This window comes from Carassius carassius, chromosome 41 (genome assembly GCF_963082965.1).
Source record: "Carassius carassius chromosome 41, fCarCar2.1, whole genome shotgun sequence".
NCBI lineage: Eukaryota > Metazoa > Chordata > Actinopteri > Cypriniformes > Cyprinidae > Carassius > Carassius carassius.
In genome coordinates, this window is record NC_081795.1 from 1046076 (window position 1) to 1065175 (window position 19100).

General features: G+C 37.0%; 1 protein-coding gene across 1 annotated transcript in view; it reads left to right on the forward strand.

Moving 5' to 3' along the window:
* LOC132123350 (leucine-rich repeat and fibronectin type III domain-containing protein 1-like) overlaps positions 1-15943 on the forward strand; it is a 46186-nt gene extending 30243 nt beyond the window's left edge. The window contains exons 2-4 of the mRNA XM_059533901.1: positions 7939-8840; positions 9355-9845; positions 14249-15943. Coding sequence (XP_059389884.1) covers positions 7959-8840; positions 9355-9845; positions 14249-15113 — 2238 coding nt within the window. The 5' untranslated portion in view covers positions 7939-7958 and the 3' untranslated portion in view covers positions 15114-15943. The remainder of the gene's footprint in view (positions 1-7938; positions 8841-9354; positions 9846-14248) is intronic.
* Positions 15944-19100: the final 3157 nt, after the last annotated feature.

A 19100-nucleotide genomic window follows, 5' to 3' on the forward strand; every position in this document is an offset into this window, starting at 1 on the left:
ACACAAAACAGTGCACCAGCCCCTCACGGATGACTGATGTGCACAAAATAAAACCAAAACCTAAAATAACGCCCAGGCCTGGTCCTCTCACGTCCTTCACTGTCGTCGCTCCAGTTTTATATCCTTCCATCTCCTACGTGGGACTCGAGACCGGCAGTGGGTCGCAGGTGTCACTGATTTCCCAATCATTGCCGGCCTCCCTCCTTGTTCCCACGTCCCTCGGCCCCGCCCCACTCGCCACATACCCCCATCGCCCCTCGCAGGCTGGGGGGTACCCTCGAGACTGCGCTCTACCACCCCCCCCCCCTCTCCCTCCGGGGGGGACCGCTCACGGGAACCTGCGGGAACCTAGGGGTAGGACAGACGAGGCGAGAGAAAAGGAGATGGAAGGAGGAGCGACAGAGACGAGAGAGGGAAGAGAGAAAAAAAAAAATTCCGGTCCCGCCCACCCAGACGCACTGCTGCTCGGCCCTCCACCGGCTGGGCGATCTCCTCCGCGGTGCCTGGCGGTGGCACTGGACGGCCCTCGGCGGACGGCACGACACCCCTCCGCCGCCCGGTGGACGGCGACGGCTCCTCCGGTTTTGGGCAGCCGGCAGGAGTCCCCCGTTCCCTGCTCCTCCGGATACCTTCACGGAGGCAGCAGGCTCCGGCCCCCTGGCGAACGGCGCCGACTCCTCCGCTCCCTCACGGATGGCAGCCGCCCCTCCATATCGTGGGCGGTCGGCAGCGAGCTCGCCCGTCCCCGGCAACTCGCTCCAGTCCACCGCCTCGAGCGTCCATGGCGGCATCCTCCTCGCCAGCTCTGTGGCACCGCGGATTCACCACAGCGGCGAGGGATCTTCAGCAGCGCGTCCCTCCTTCTCCCGGGTTTCGGCACCACTGTAATGCATTAAAAATTAAATGTGAAAATGAAAATGAAAATAAAAAAATTGTGCAATTAAAATAGCGGAAATTTAGGCAGAAATTTACTTCATATGTTTCATTACAGTTTTTCTCGATTGGTTTGGCTCATTTCTTGAAACCGAGATGACATTCTCAAAACCATAAGGTCATTTGGCCAAACAGTCTTACAGTTCTGCTCAACATTATAGCTCACTAGCAAAATCCAATATCTTTCCCCAAACTCTTCTTCCATGCTTCAAAAGCAGATTCCTTTCCCATATAAAAGGTCAGTACACTCAAAATAGCACAGATCCTTCTCAATTGCCTTGGCACATGTGCATTCATTTAGTGCTTTTGTCAAAATAACCTGGATGGTTTAGCACAACACCATGGATCCCCTGCAAAAGCTCATATCTCTCCCAAAACAGTTTATCCATGTGTCAAAACTAAATATCCTTCTCATATAAATAGTCAATGCCCCCAAAATGCATTATACCTTTGGCATTGTTTAAGCACTGTAAGTCAAAATGCTTAGACGTTTTGTCACTGAGGCACAGGTCTAGCAACAGAATACCACTATGAATAAAAACTAAAAGATTTTACAGTAAAATCAGCCTCCAATAAACCACTCATACTCAAGGAAACTGTAAACATTTTTATTCGTACAAAGAAATGTTAACATTAGAGAACATACTGTGAAAAGAAAACATATACAGGATTCTGTAAATGTGAACAGTTATAAACACAAACAAAAAACAAAAACAAACTCTAGCCTACCATACTGTAAATAAAGTTTCAGAACTACAGTACAGTAATATTTTCAGTGGTCGTCATTGTCACCCTCTCTTTCCTGGCCACCATCCTCATCCTCCTGGCCATCGACGCGCTGCTCTGTGTTAGGCCATAAATTCTCATCCACATCGCAACGGATATTTTCTCTTGCGATGCAGCGAGGGAAGAAACGGCGTGAATGTCTCAACCATCCCCTACATTGATCCCCTGTGATGTCCTCACATGCAGCATCCATTGCATGCAGCAGGGCCCTCTGGTCTTGAGCCTGATGCTCATACACCCTCCACCTCCAAGCTGATTGATTGTCAAGTACTGTCATAAATTTATCAAATGTTCCAAGAAATTCTTTCATGGTATTATATCTTTGACTAATTTTGACAGTTGAACAGACAATTGTGCATATGATGACTTACACAATGAAACCATGCTGATATGTTTTGGAGAGAGTAACCATTTCACTGAAAAATCAACTAATCAGTTTAGATCAGCAAGATCTATTTATTTGGAAAATGTGCTAAATGTGGGCTCATTGTGCTAACTGTAGCTACTTGTACATAATCATTTGAAAAAAAGCACAGAGTCACTTGAGACATGTACTAAAGCATTTGCAATTTGATAAAACCAATGAAAAATGACATTCTGTTGTGAACAATTGCAAGGTGGTTTGGAGATTTGTCCATGTTATTTTGAGAATGTCATCTCGGTTTCAAGAAATGAGCCAAACCAATCGAGAAAAACTGTAATACAGTGTATACTTTTCTATCTTGAAAGTGAAATGTGACAGCATGCCCATATAATAGCTGAAAAAATACTAGACTAGTAGTATTTTTTTATATACTGTATATAAAAATTGTATTATTAACTTTTTCATATAAAATTGTGGCATTTTTATTTGTTAAAAAAATACTCATTTTGGAGTTCGACAATATATGATTAATATAACAATTCATTAAATTATGGACATTCACGTGCACAACTGGAATTAACATCTTGGTTTCTTTTGCTACTAAGAATGATCTAACCTGTTAAATAACAGATTGGAGATTGAAATAAAAACACATTTCACTGTTCCTCAGCGGAGGAATGATCTTCACAAGCCTCCAGAACATCTCACATCTTCTGAGGAACCTTGATTTCTTCAGCTCTCAATCTTTATATATAGAAAAGCCGCTAGTGTCCCAGTTAGTACTTGAACACACACACAATTATTCCTCAGTTTACTGAACTCGGACTCATACGGCATTAGACTTATCTTTAGCACATACACATATCGATGCCGACCGTCACACTCATATTAGCTTTTGCAATTAGATTTGCTAATTTAGCCACAAGAACATATTCATTAGCAGAACATAAGCAGGGGATGAATTAGAAATTGTGTAGTTGAAGTCCTGCGATGTGACGTACTCTTTTGTGTAATAATGCATGCAGATTTTCAGTATGAACTAATGTTAATCAAGAGACTACTGGGGATATTTGTACTTAAATATATGCATGTCGCACCGCAGGAGCATTTTAAATTAAAAGCCGTCTTCTGATGAAAGCCATATGGTGATAAACTTTTTACAGTTTTTCTTATCTGTAGAAATTAAGTAGTTAATGAGTAGTTAATGAGCATGAGATAAAATAAAATAAAATGAGCCCACTGAGAAAGTTATTTAATGATTAAAAATACAGTAAAAATTGTATAATATTATTACAATTTAAAACAACTGTTTCTATGTGAATCTCTATTAAAGTGTAATTTATTTCTGTGATGCTCCGCTGTATTTTCAGCATCATTCCTCCAGTCTTCAGTGTCACATGATCTTCAGAAATCATGATAATATGGTGATTTACTGCTCAAGAAACATTTCTGATTATTTCTGCTTCACATTTTTCTGGAAACTGTGATGCATTTTATTTTTCAGGATTCACAGATGAACAGAAAGTTCAAAAGAACAGCGTTTATTTGAAATAGAAATCTTTTCTAACATTATAAACAAATTTTTTAACAATCACTTTTGATGATTTGAATGAACGAAGTTTTAATTTCTCAAAAAAAAAATTTTTTTGAGTGGTATTGTAAATGATGCTCCTTAATGTTAACACTTGTTCTACAAGTCATTTGCAAAACAGATTTAATGCCATATAATATTGACAATTTGTCTCACTGATGCATTTTATTTGCTTAAAAGTATTTAAAGTGTTATTAGTTATTAACCACGTGTCATGCATGGTGCATTATGGATATGAGACCTGTAGGTCTCTGTACTGGAGTTGTAAGTCAAACAGTGTTTTGTGTTTTTCCAAGTATGAAATTGGAAATGATGACTTTCTGAATTGCATAGAGTGAAGCTTATTTCTTCTATTGGGTCAAATGGACACGTCAACAGTTCAATATGAGTTCAGAAATCATTTCCATATATATATATATTTATCTAGTTACTAAGACAATACTGATCTGGGCCCGGTTCCCCAAAACGTTCTTATCGCTAAGTAGTTCTTAACCTTATTCCTTAACCTCTCTCTTAACCTTATGGCACGGTTCCCGACACGTGCGTACGCTAAGTATATCTTCTGTAAGTCACACTTTCGTAAGGTTGGTCTGGACCATTCGTAGCTCTCTCTTAGCGTTATTTGAGCTCATGACGCTACTGTACAGCAGTCTTTAGAAACCAGCGCAGCGAAGTACAAGTCAAACTATGGTACGTTGACAATTTTGTGGCTCAACAATGATTTTCTGTTATTTTTTTAAGACTCATAATAAATTATGTTCGCAATGGATACAGGCCTATTTATGAAGTTGACTTTATGTGGTATCAGAACTAATAAGGTGGTAATTAGCCTAGGCTTTTACGTAATGTAATTAAAGCGAATTGACAATCAATTTTTCTGATAATTAAAATCTGGCAAACAATTTGGCTCTAAATGGCTAAGATCTTTAAATGGGTAATCATGGTGGTGTCCAGTAAGCGACCAACTATGGCAGCGATCCAACATGTCCTTGTATTGAATCAAAGATGGAGCCGGACGCGGAGCCGGACGCGGAGCCGTTTAGCCCATGTCAATTTTTTTTATTCGGCAAAACTTAAGCCCTTTTGACATTTTGCCTGACGTGGCTATATTAAAAAAAATCCCCTCCCAAGACTCACTGTGGAGCAGCTGGACCTTCCCAGACCTGCGCTGGCCAGACTAATGCGGCGGAATTCTGCTTTAAGCCCTGAAGCCCAGCGCTACGTTTTTTTTTTTTTTGCTACAGAGAGATTTATCGAGGTCGTGGGAGAGGGCTACGGCCTAATCAAGACCACGGTGTGGAGGTGCGTCCAGTTTCTCTGACAAGAGGCTTGGTGCCCTTTTTCTCTCTCTCTCTGTTCATTGTAGATAGGTTGCTTTTTATTAAAAACATAAACCAATTGCAATCAATACCGCATTAAACAGAAGTAACTGCAGCTGCTTGCCAATCAATTCTGATTGTAAAGTACCTTAGCATTAATATAAAAGTGTATTATATAATTTTTATAAGTCGTTAAACCCATGTCAAGAAGCGGCGCAAGTGGCACAACGGGATAAGGAGGGTGGATGATTAGCGAGAGATACCCGGTTCGTCTAACCGTCACAACATATCATGTGAACATATACTGATCATTTGATAATTTAATTTATAGTCTATATTCTACTGATAACTTAAACTATGTTAAAATAAATGTTACTGTAATAATTTGAGGAATGTTTCATTTGCATAGAACGTGTTGTCTTTCTTAACACTGTAATGCACCTTCGCGTGAAGTGGAAAATCGATTCATGAGCAATCGATGCCAACTAATTCAGCACCCTGACTTTGGACAGCGCTCTTGTAACGTCGGACGTAAGGGGCAGCATGCTAACAAGCTTCCTAAGGGACACTTCGGGGAACACACTTAGAAACATCAACAACTTTGGTAAGATATATCTTTCGATGTCTTCTTAGCGCGCTAAGAGTGAACGTTATCGGGGAACCGGGCCCTGGTGATTAATTTTGTAAGATGAAGATTTCTTTTGATGACCATAGACTGTTGAGTGTTGATGGAAATAAATAACTAAATAAATAACTAAATAAATAAATATGAAAAAAAGGGTTATTTGAAAAAATGCATGTTACATATACAGTATATACATTCAAATTACAAATTAAATGACAAAATGTATTTTAAATAGTTGTCATTTCTTTCTTTTTCAATTTAGTTTAACTTAATGTATTGAAATAATAAACTAAAGCTTAAATAAAAGATGAATGAAAACTATCTAAAAAAAAAAAACAGCAAAATCACTAAAACTTTCAAATTAATTTGAAAACAGAATATACAAAAAATTTAACTAATTTAAAAAAAAAAAATCTCAATACTAAGACAGCATTGATTTGGCAATTCATTTTGTAAAATGTTAACATTTCTTTCTAATGACCATAGTGGGCCAGTGAAATCCTTATGAATATATGATGAATTTAATATAATTTAATAAAGCTTAATTTAGTGGATTAGATTCTGAAAAAACTACTCTTGACATATTGCAGTCAATGTTGTGTTGCTTTCATATCTGAGGCTCAAAGAACAAAACCAATTAACCAAAGAGAGGTGTTTTTCATTAAGTCATTGTTTCATGCATGATCTCATTGCATTACAACCTGCTCCATAAAATCCCAGATGTGTCGTATGAGCTCGGATCGAGAATTCCCTCACATAATGATGGAGAGTTACAGCAGGGACAGCAGATGAATTAAACATTGCTTAGACGTTACGCAAGAAAGAAATGAGCTGGACGCCATGAAAAACACTGCAAAGACGGAGAGATTACAGAGAGTAAGATGTTTTTATTCTCCACCCTTTAAATTCAGCCCAGAATCTCTTAAGTGCAGAAATCAATTCGGCTAAACAGGGATGAAAGAGCATCCAGACCTGTCCCATGTAGATTAAACACTGCTTTATTCCTGTGCGTCCCGTGACACAATTTATAGCACAATTAAGTCGCTCCTACAAGCGTCTAATTTTCCGCAGCGTTACTTCGGCTCAAAATTGGTTTGGAGCGCACAAAGCTATTACTCGGAGATTTCCACGGCCTTTGATTGTGAAGAATCAGAGAGAGGAAAATCTCAATCTGCATTGTGTTGTTGAGAGTCCAATAAGAAACACATGGCAGAGATCAAGGATTAGGGCTGATTTTCTGAAGCTTGTTTCTATGGGATGAGATGCTTTTCCTTGGACTCGCAGGAGAAGGTGAGGAAGAGCTTTAATTAGCTGCTGGAGGACTGACAGGGTCAGGAACCTCCTGCTTTCTGATGAAAAGCGTACTTTAATGCATGCTCTTATTGCGAATGATTCAAGAGTCCGTGTTTTTCTCAAGCGAAGGCTTCTGATTTTTTCATCCAGCGGTAATTGGGTTTTGAAAAGATTTTCATTTCCAGCCAATTTCAGCCAATTTTTACCGGTTCAGATCATCGGAAATACGTCACACTGAGGAAATAAGAGCCTCCATTTGTTAAGATATAAATGTATGGTTTATTACTTTATTTACTTAGACATCTCTAAATGTATATTTATGTCAGATTAATTCTTTATTGATGTTGAGTGGGATTAAAAATATAAATACTTTTCTTAAATTTTTTTTTGTTTTTAATAAATATTTTTACAAGAAGTAACTGAAATACACAATATTGACTAATACTGGATATTTAAGAGCCTTGATTTAAGATATAAATGTATTATTTAATTTAAATGTATTTAAAATGTACTTATAGTTATTGTGTTACAAAATAATGTACTTATAACATAATATACTTGTGGGGGTGTGTGTGTGTGTGTGTGTGTGTGTGTGTGTGTGTGTGTGTGTGTGTGTGTGCTCTTGTTTTTGTGTCATATCAAGACACAACTCTGTATAATGACATGGGTATGACACAGGTATTACAAGGAGAGGGTGACTTATGAAGACATAACCCATGTCCCCATTTTTCAAAACACTTATAAATCATACAGAATGAGTTTTTTTGAGAAAGTAAAAATGCACAAAGTTTCCTGTGAGGGTTAGGGTTAGGTGTAGGGTTGGTGTAGGGCCATAGAATATACAGTTTGTACAGTATAAAAACCATTACACCTATGGGATGAACACACTTTTCATAAAAACAAACGTGTGTGTGTGTGTGTGTGTGTGTGTGTGTGTGTGTGTGTGTGTGTGTGTGTGTGTGTGTGTGTGTGTGAGAGTGTGAGTATGTGTGTGAATACTGACGTCTCGGTCGGTGTGTCTCTGCAGGTGTAGGAAGCTGATGAATCATGGAGAGGCTGGTGTTGTATGTGCTGGTGTTCGGCGCGCTGGTGAAGGCTCAGCATTGTCCGGGTCGCTGCATCTGTCAGACCATCTCACCCACGCTCACACTCCTCTGTGCCAAAACCGGACTGCTGTTCGTGCCGCCGACCATCGACCGCAAGACCGTGGAGCTGCGTCTGACCGACAACTTCATCACCGCTGTCCGCCGCAAAGACTTCTTGAACATGACGAGCCTTGTGCACCTCACTCTGTCCCGCAACACCATAAGTCAGATCGCGCCGCACGCTTTTGTGGGTCTGAAGTCTTTGAGAGCGCTGCACATGGACGGGAACCGGTTAACGGTCATCAACAGTGACCAGCTGAAGGGCTTGATCAACCTCAGGCACCTGATTCTGGGCAATAATCAGATTCACCACATTGAACCGTCCTCCTTCGACGAGTTCGTCTCCACCATCGAGGACCTGGATTTGTCATACAACAACCTGAGGACGTTACCTTGGGAAGCCATCGCCAGGATGACCACCATCAACACCTTAACGCTGGACCACAATCTGATCGACCACATCGACCCCGGGACCTTCACGCTCCTCACCAAACTGGTGCGGCTGGACATGACGTCCAACCGTCTTCAGACGCTTCCGCCAGACGCACTGTTCCAGCAGGCGCAGGTCCTGTCCGACCCCAAAATGTCCAGCTCCTCCAAACTGACGGTGAGTTTCGGAGGAAACCCGCTGCACTGTAACTGTGAGCTGCTCTGGCTGCGGCGCCTGACGAGGGAAGACGACCTGGAGACCTGCGCTTCTCCTGAACACCTGATGGACAAGTACTTCTGGTCCATTCAAGAGGAGGAGTTCATCTGTGAGCCGCCGCTCATCACCAAACACCAGGTCAGCAAACACAACTTTTCTTTGTTTTAAGACCTATTCTAGCAGCCAGCATCAAGTGTCATATATCATTGACTTGAATTTTAAGTCCCAATTTTCCTTTTGTTTTCTCTAAGAATGAATGAAATTACACAATTGTAAGAAAAACACAAGCAACAATTGTTTACTTTGTTTAATTAGCAATAGATATATGTCCAAAAAACGTTTATGGAGTAGAGAAAATGGAAAGTGTTATATAATAACAAAAAAGTTTTTTCAGAGAAATAGATTTTCAATCTGAGTTGAAACAAAAACAAAATGCATTGGCTTCTTCTGACAAATCAATGTTGTCGAAATGTGATGGCGTAATCATGTACAGAGCCTCTGAATATCCAAATGAGACAAACCGGATATCGCAGAGAATCTCCGCTTTACAGTTTTACTTTTTAAAGCATTCAGATAGCCAAACAATGCTCCTTAGCTGTTCACTGTAAACCACGGCTTCTTGGGGCTTATTGCTTTATTTAACTTCATGCAGGTCACTAAAACCTATGTAATGGAGGGTCAGGGCGTGACTCTGAAGTGTAAGGCGATGGGTGACCCCGATCCCACCATTCACTGGCGCTTTCCCGACGGCAAACTGGTGCACAACAACTCTCGCACGATCCTGTACGACAACGGCACGCTGGACATCCTGATCACCACGATGAAGGACAGCGGGGGCTTCAACTGTGTGGCCTCCAACGCGGCCGGTATCGCCACCGTAGCCGTGGAGGTCAACATGATCCCGCTGCCGCTCTTCGTCAACAACTCGGGTCACATGAGGGAGGCCGACCCTGGGCTCTCGGACATCACCACCTCCACCAAATCCGGCAGCAACGACACCAAACCACAGAACAAGAGGGTCGTAGTTGAAAACCTGACCGCAAACTCAGCGGTCATCCACTGGCCGTCCGAACGCCACATTCCTGGGATCAGAATGTACCAGATCCAATACAACAGCACCATCGACGAAACCCTGGTGTACAGGTAAAAAAGACCTCTTCTTTAACCTATACATCAAGCAGACATGACTGATGAAATCCACGGCTCCTCAGATGCCCAGTGTGTCTCTAACTGAAGCACTTAACCTCGGCTCACTCCAGACGCTGTCTAATCTATCTCCTGTAAATCAGTCTGGATTAAAAGCCACTCGTGAATCTCATTTAACCAGCTTTCCAGGAAAATGACATCGAGTTAGACAGAACAGTCTTAAATTTCAGATACTTCTAACATTTATTCTGCATATAAATGTCAAGAAAAATATTTTATATTTTATTAATAATTCGTCTTTAAATAATAAATTGTAAAAATAATATTATTGTAATTTTTATTATTATTATTAACATCTGTATAGTTATAGTGAAGTGTATATTTTATCATTTTAGCTCCAAAATAATTATAAAATTAATAAAACTATTACTTTTGTTATTTGTATATTGAACTGTTTATATATATATATATATATATATATATATATATATATATATATATATATATATATATATAATATATTAGTTATTTACTTAATATATATTTTATAATTTCATCATTCTAATTAAATATAATTTGTATTTTTTTATATTTATCTTGTTTATTTTAAAAGGTGCATGTGGGTTTTGTGAATTTTTTTCAGTTTTTCTAAGAAATATTTTTTGTGTTCACAGATCTGTATCAGTAAATTGAATGAACCACAAAGGCCTTCGATAGATAGATCAGATAATGCAGTTTAACATCTGCAGCTGGAGAGACGTAAAACACTTCTGATTTTTATTGGCCTCGCAGCAGGACACAAGCACATTTAATCACACACCTTCATCTCAGTAAACACACACACACACACAGCAGAGCCACGTCAGGCCATCATTACACGTGACAAAGCTTCAAATTATGATGGTGAAACACTGGGAATGTGAATGAGGTGCAAACGAGCGACTGCTGATGACTGCTTTCAAGGACAAACAGTGGCTTTTAGAAAGAGTCACGGAGTTGGCTCGCTTTAGTGCAGCGTGTTCAGGTTGAGTCGAGGTTGAAGTGGCCGATTCATCCACAGTCACCAGAAATAAAGAGAAACGTCAGACCTGTGAATGAAATCAGCTTCAGAGATCAGCACTGGACTGATGGGCAACACACACACACACACACGAATCACACATTTACATAATAACAGGTGCTTTAAAGATCAGCTGAATTACTGATAACCCCGAAGACGCTCAGAATGAGCCAAACTTTATGTATCAGTGGGACGGAGATCTTGCCGTGAGGTTTAAAGGCCAGACTGAGCTGATATCGAACAGATCAGTTAGTTAGATTAGACTAGCCCTCCTGGGAAAATCTCACATTTTAACCACTTAAAATAATGTATATATATGTATGTTTTAAATAAACAAATATTGTTATGATTTTACAGTAGGTATAATTGTACTTTACAGTTTAAGTTATTTATTTATTTATTGCATTACAGTAAGCTTAATTGTCAGGAAAAAAAATATTATTATTTTTTTAAATATATAATTTAGAGGGTAACCATGCAAAATAATCAGGAATATATTTATATATAGTTAATTAGTTCTTAATTTTCTGGGACATTATGTCAACATACAAAACATATTCATTATTATGTTCTATTTTATGTTATTTCACTGTATTACTATTTACATTTACAACAGATTTTTTAGCATAATAGTGATATTCAAATATGCTAAATGAAAGGAAAAATTGTTACAGTGTGAAAACATTATATTATGTAATATTATTTATTATATTACTATTTAAATAATACTTTTTTTCACACTACAGATATTTTTCATTAAAATAATGAGAACTTAGTGGGCAAAATGTGCTTAATTATCAGGAAAATTGTCACAATGTAAACCTTTTTATTTTTTACTTTTTAATGTATCTTTTTTAAATTAGATATTTTCATGCATTAAAGTCATGAGAATTTAGAATGTAAGATGTACTTTGTTATCAGAAAAACGGTCTTGATGCAAAAAATAAAAAATCTAACGGCTCGTGATCATCGGATGAGATCCAGACCTGAGGACCGAAGTCATTTCATCAGCATCCGTGTCAGGAAAGCATTACAAAACCATCCAAACAGGAGCCGACTTCATTCTGATTCAGGAGAACGACACACTTCTAAAGCAGACGGCAGTTTCTGAGCAGAAAAAACATGCAAGCAAACAGAGAAGTGGGAGGATATTTGAGCTGAGAATTGATTTCTGTCTCTTGAACTGCTTCAGACTGACTCTAAATGGCAGCACACTTACAGACGACAGAGAAACAACAGAATCCAGTTCCTCTGACGATAACCTACACTTTTCAGAGATATCAAATCAAACATTCATCATTCGTTTACATATATATATATACATACATATACAAAACAATCCAACAAAACAAAACACTCCAGCATTGGGAAGACTGCTCCCTGCATCATACTTTAAAATATGCAAAATTGTGTCATTTTATATATATATATATATATATATATATATATATATATATATATATATATATATATATATAATTATTGCAATGCAATAAAATATATAATATTATTCTTTCTTTTTTTACATTACAATAATGAGAACTTATAGGGTAAAACGTGCTTATTTATGAAAATTGTCAGTGCAAAAAAAAAAAAATATATATATATATATATATATATGCTATTTTATTAATGTTAATTATTTTATAAACATTTTTTATTAATAATGTTAGTTGTGGTATTATCACTTGATATGATATAAATTAGTAAGAATAATATTAATAGCATTTATATTAACAGTGATATTAATAAATGTACGTTTTTTGTTTTTTTTGTGTGTTTTTTTTTTCTCAATAAATCATTTTGGTACTGTCTTGAGGCCTGAAGCCGAACCAGTAATCTAAATGTTACATTAACTGTCATTACATTCACGCTCTGTGGCTCATTGAGGTCTCTATCATCCTCTGACCTGTGACAGAGTGCTTCATCTTGCTGACCCCTGACCCCTGAGACATTCTCACGCATCATCAGCCACTGAACACGTCCCATTAAAGATTGGCCAATCAGAGTGCAGCTCAGAAGGCCTGCTGGGTCGCACCGGGGTGAAGAGAGGCATAAATCCAACAAGACGTTTCATTTGTTAAGTCTCGCCCCGGCACTGATCCACACCCGAGAAAATAATGGCACACAGATCCCAGATCCCAGAGGTAGAACAGCAGTAACGATGGAGACCGGTTCATTTTCACAATCAAATGTGACACTTCAGATATTGCTCTGGAAAACATTTTGAAACATAAAAAGTGTGAACAGAGACGCTGCATGCATAAACAGACTCTGATCGAGTTCAGACAGTCGTAACTAACTGTGTTTGTCAGAAGTTTGACAGTTTTCAGCTCTTTCCTAACAATACCATTGTTCAGAGGCAACTCGTTACAGCGATGAGCAGCACAGCATCACAAAACACTACACTGATGTCTCTCTCTCTCTCTCTCTCTCTCTCTCTCTCTCTCTCTCAAAGGAAGCATAAGGAAGTCTGATTCATTTTAGTGAATCAGTTCATTCAAGTGGTTTATTTAAATGAACAGAATCAAAACAGTGATTCATGTGAATCACAGCATTTTAGGACTTTCCTTTTGTAGAAATATATTTTTTTTTAAAACAATTGAGTCCAACAAAGCATTTAATCAACATGTTTTAAACTTATTTTTGAGGATTTTCTGGTTTCATTGTATTTTATGTGTTTAAGCTTTTCATTACATTTTAATATAATCGTTTATTTTTATATTTTCAGTTTTCATAGTTTTGTGTTTAATTATTAGTCATTTTGTAATGAGTATGTATAATAGTAGTTGTACAATAGTTTGATTTTAGTTTATATATATATATAGTTTTTATTAATAATTCAAATTAGATTTTATTTTAATATTTTCAGTTTTCATATAAATTGAAGTTAATTTATTTGTAATTTTATTATGTGCTTTTATTAGTTTATATATATATATATATATATATATATATATATATATATATATATATATATATATATATATATATATATATATATATAAAATTTGTAAAAAGAAGTTATATATCACTAAATATATATCACTTTTATTGTTCTTAAACTTATTTCAGGCCAGGGCATCGTTTCAAGTTTTAATTTAGTTTTTATCCCCTAATATAAAAATAATATATTTATTTCAGATTTATTTCAAATAACAAAAATGTTCTTAAATAGTTAATAGTTTTTTTGTTGTTGTTTTTTTGCTCCAAATGATTCATATTATTTTATATTATATATATATATATAAATAAAAAATATTGTTTAGGACTGGAAAAGACACGCCTCAATTAGTCTTTCTGAAATGTCTTCCCGTCATGTTTCCCCATCTCTCTCTAGGATGATTCCGTCGGCCAGAAAGACGTTTAAGATCAACGATCTGGCGGCGGGGCGCGAGTACGAGCTGTGTGTGTTGGCGGTGTATGACGATGGCATCACGTCTCTGACGGCTACACGCGTGGTGGGCTGTGTTCAGTTCCACACGGGCGCGGAGGCGGGTCAGTGCCGCTTCATCCCCACACAGTTCCTGGGCGGCACCATGATCATCATCATCGGCGGCATCATCGTGGCCTCCGTCCTCGTCTTCATCATCATCCTCATGATCCGCTACAAGGCTTACAGCGGAGCTGACACGGCCAAAGCCAAAGTGCGAGGAGACGCCGGCATACAGGTGCACTCGCAGACCAACGGGAGTCGCCTGGGACGGTCCGGTTCCAAACAGGACGAGCTTCCCGAGTCGCCCAGCGCAAAGGACTGCAAGGCACTGGTGCTGCTGAAGATGGAGGAGATGCAGGAGGAGCTGAAAGTCGAGCTTCCGCCTGTTTGCTCTGAGAAAGCAGCGCCAGTGCCACCGTCCCGGAAAGCCAGTCTGTGCGGGCCACCGTCTGACGAGACGCAGACGGACAGCAGCCTGACGGGCTCCACCATGTCTCTGTGCCTGATCGGGTCCGGGTCCAACCCGGACGAGCCCCCTCGGAAGGGGCCACTGGCCAACATAGGGCTCCTGCCCAGCGAACTGGCTCGGACTCGGCATCGCTTCTCCTTCGACGGAGACTATGCTCTATTCCAGAGCCACAGTTACCCTCGGCGGGCTCGAACCCGCCTGCACAAATCCACCACCCAGCTCAACACAGACGTGTCTCCACCCTGCAGCCGGAGGGTGACGTTCAGCAGCACAGAGTGGATGTTGGAGAGCACAGTGTGACGGACTGAAGCACACACACACACATGTTCAGACTGTCTATATAGTGACATTGTTGCAGTAACACACACATTAACACACATCAAACATGACACAACAGCTCTGCTGCCAAACCTAGTGTGCTGCCTACTTAGACGGCGTCTAGAGATCTGTTCAAAAGACATTCAAATAAATGTATTATTTTGAACTTTCTAAGAAAGAATCCTGAAAAATAAAACGTATCACAGTTTCCACAAAAATATAAACAGTTTTCAACACTGATAATAATCAGAAATGTGTCTTGAGCAGCAATATGAGAAGCATATTAGAATGATTCCTGAAGATAACGTGACACTGAGACTGGAGTAAAATTCAGTTTTGATCGCAGGAATAAATTACATCTTACAATATATTCACCTAGAAAACTTCTGTTTTAAATTGTAATAATATTTAACTATTTTTACTATACTTTTTTGATCAATGCAGCTTCAGTGAGCAGAAGAGACTTTGACCCCAACACTAGTGTTTATTTATGATTACAGTGGTTCTTAAGTGGTTTTAAATTAGATTTTACATTCAAAGTACACACTCAAGATTTATTTTTATGTTCATGCACAATGTTTTTAATCAAGCAAAGTTCTTGGTTTTGTCGATGGTTTTGTGTTCTTGTCACCAATTCACTATTAGTGTATTAGATATCTTTTATGTTAATGTATTTTCTTTTACGTTATGGAGTTGAGATATAATGAATTTACATAAAAATGCTGTTGTTATTATTATAATTAGGGTTTTTATTATGGTTTTGAATTAGCTTTCAATTTTATATATTCAGTGTTAATTTTAGCATTTTATTATTATTATTATTATAATTATTATTATTTTCTAAATAGTTTTATTTTTATTACAGTTACTAATTTTAGTACTTAGTACTAATAAGTATTAATTCTAGTACTTATTTCAGGCAACATTTAAAAAAAAAATTAGTTTAAGTTTTTCACCTGTGCATATTTTCAGATGTGCCTATTTTATTTCAGCTAACAAAATATTTTAATATTTTTAGTTTAGTTTTATATAATTTTATAATTTTTATTTCAGTTTTAGTTTAATTTCAGTTAGTAATTTTAGTATTTATATTATTTAATAATAATAATAATAATAATAATAATTTAAATAATAATATATTTTATTATTTCATTTAAAAAATTTTTTTAGTTAAATGGCAATTTATTATGGCGAAATTACATCAAAATCAAATGAATGCATGTCAAAATGCTGTTTTCAATGAACTTGATTAATTGACAATTGACATGACCTTCTTTGACATCAACAGCAAAGCATATAGGAAGTGTTTCTCCTCCCTTCTCTAATTTCCTAATTATTTATTTGACCACCCTAACTATTTACATTTAGTTGCATTTTACTTTTCACATTGATCTGTGTGAACCATCAGAACAGACCTTTTTTAGGTCTCAGTGCACCATTAGAGAACCACTGTGTTGTAAACCTGTGTGAAGTGTTTCACATCATTCCTGGTCCTGATGCTGCGTTAGAAGGCAGCTCCCTATGTAGGCGGCTCACTAGTGCTGGAAACAGAGCTGAAGTCTGATCTGATCCGACCCATCCTGCCTCCTCCTGCGGTCCTGAAGAGAGTCCGTAACGCAGCGGTGCCTTATCTAACGACCAACCCACGGAGGATGCTGCTAGCTGCAAACACACCCGTCTCGTCTCATCCCATCCCGTTCGCACAGGTCTCTTTCGTTCCTCTTTTAGTTAACTATGTGATGCCAAGGGTGCAGAAGCAGGAGGTAGAGACTGTGTTTGTTCTCGGTTGTGAATGTCTATATGTCCAATACCTTTCAAAGACTTTTGCACAGAAGACACGAGATATATACGCACCAATAATAAGAAAATAGATCTATACAAATAACATCTGCTTCTTCGGGAAGAAGGGAGCAGGTTTTCTACAGTATGAGGACGATTGGCAGCTGGATGGACTGTTTCTGGACCGGTCTTGTGCTGATGTGACTGTATCCTAAAACCGGTTTTGTATCTGGCTGGTCTAGATAAAAAAAAAAAAAACTATTCTAAAAAAATAAAAACTAGACCAATAATGGCAAATACATATATAAGTATATTAAAATATCTCAATGTATGTGTTCTGAATATGTAAGTCATAGGTGACATGACTTTTTACAAACATTTTGGAGTGCTGGCGTACGGTTTTTACATTAAAAACCACTGTCATCACCGTTCCCCACGTTCTTCAAGTTTATGCCTCACGAAAAGGGGATTAAATTTCTTTGTGTGGGTTGACTGTAGAAGGTGTTTTTGTCTTTTGTTCTTGCACATTTTCCTCACACGTATACTGAATGTTTCCGTAATGACAGGGCAACCAAAAATGATGAGTTTGGGGGATTTCACACAAAGGCGTTTTTAATCTCAGATTCAGTGGCTCTTGCAGGGTTCAAAATGCATTAATACAATTTTATGAAATACTCCTGTCTCTGTTATGCTGTGAAAGATGCACATTATGGACAAAAACTTCTTAGCTAATGTAAAGATTAAATACTACTAACATGCAACTAATGTTCTGCTTAGTTGTTCGGTTAACTCACCCAGCCCTGCTATTATCAATATTATTATAGTTTTATTTCTTATCATTTATTTTATTGTTATCATTAATATTATTATTTCGAATTTGTATGTATTCAAATATTTATTCATTTATTTTATAAAGCAGCTTTTATTTTTAGATTTTCAGTTTTAATTTCAATTTAACTTTTATTAATTTAGTCATTTTGTTTTTATTTTTATTTTTTTATCATTTTGTATAGTTTTATTTTTATTTTGGTTTTAGTTTTAGTTATTTTAATTTCTGTTAATTAAACTTAAACATATTTATCTTAATTTTTATTATTATTAGTATCTTTATTATTTAGTATTTAAATGTATTATAATATTTATTTATATTTTAAATTAGCTTTTATTTGTTAATTTTCCATTTTCAATTAAGTTTAACATTTAGCAACTTTGACATTTTTAGTATTTTTTATATATATTTCTCTATTGCTTTATTTATTTATTGTGTTTTTAATTTCAATTAGTTTAACCTAAAAAAATATTTTAGCAAGGCAGCATTTTTATTTATTTATTTATATGTTTATTTATTTGTTTATTTATTTATTTATTGTCATCTAATATTTATATTTCACATTATTTCAGCTTTATTTCGGTTACAGAAATTTGCATTAGTTTTAGTCAACACTCAATTATTTCAACAGCTTTTCAGTTCCTAATTAGGTTTATTTCTGCAAATGTACATTTTCCATTATTTACATTTAAAGCCTGCAGAAAGACTCAAGAGCCAATCACAGATAAACAAGCTAACACGAGCATTATTTATTTGTTTATTGTTTTTATTTATTGTTTAATTTGAGAGTCTTTCCACTGAACTGGTGCCATTTATGTTCCCAGGATATAAATATTCGTATAATATACATATACTGATTGAATTTTTTTTTTTAAAAAGCTTTGTGTTGATCATAAAATTTACCTTTCATGGATATATAGTGATTCAAGTGAACCTTTAAAATAAACTCTTTTTTGAGGGAAAACAGGTGGTCCAATAACAAATGTGAATAGTTAAAAATGTGAGTTATTAAATTCAGTTTGGGGGCGGGGGGGTCATTTACTTATTTATTTATTTTTTTAAGACAATAAGCAAAAGGCACCCATTCGGTGGAATGACACTTACATTTTTGTTATTTACCTTTTATCATGCATTTATTTTCACTTTGTCCTTCTATGTTCTGCAACAATCGTTCTATGTTAATTTCATTTTTAACAAATTGTGAGCAATTATGATGAAATTATGATTAATGCAAAACTGTTGCCACTTTTTCTAGAAATAGACTCAAAACTATGAAAGCAGCTATTTGCATTAAGAGTAAAGAAAAAAGGTAGTTGTTATAAGTGTAAATAGACAGAAATAGCGAACAGTGACTGATGTTC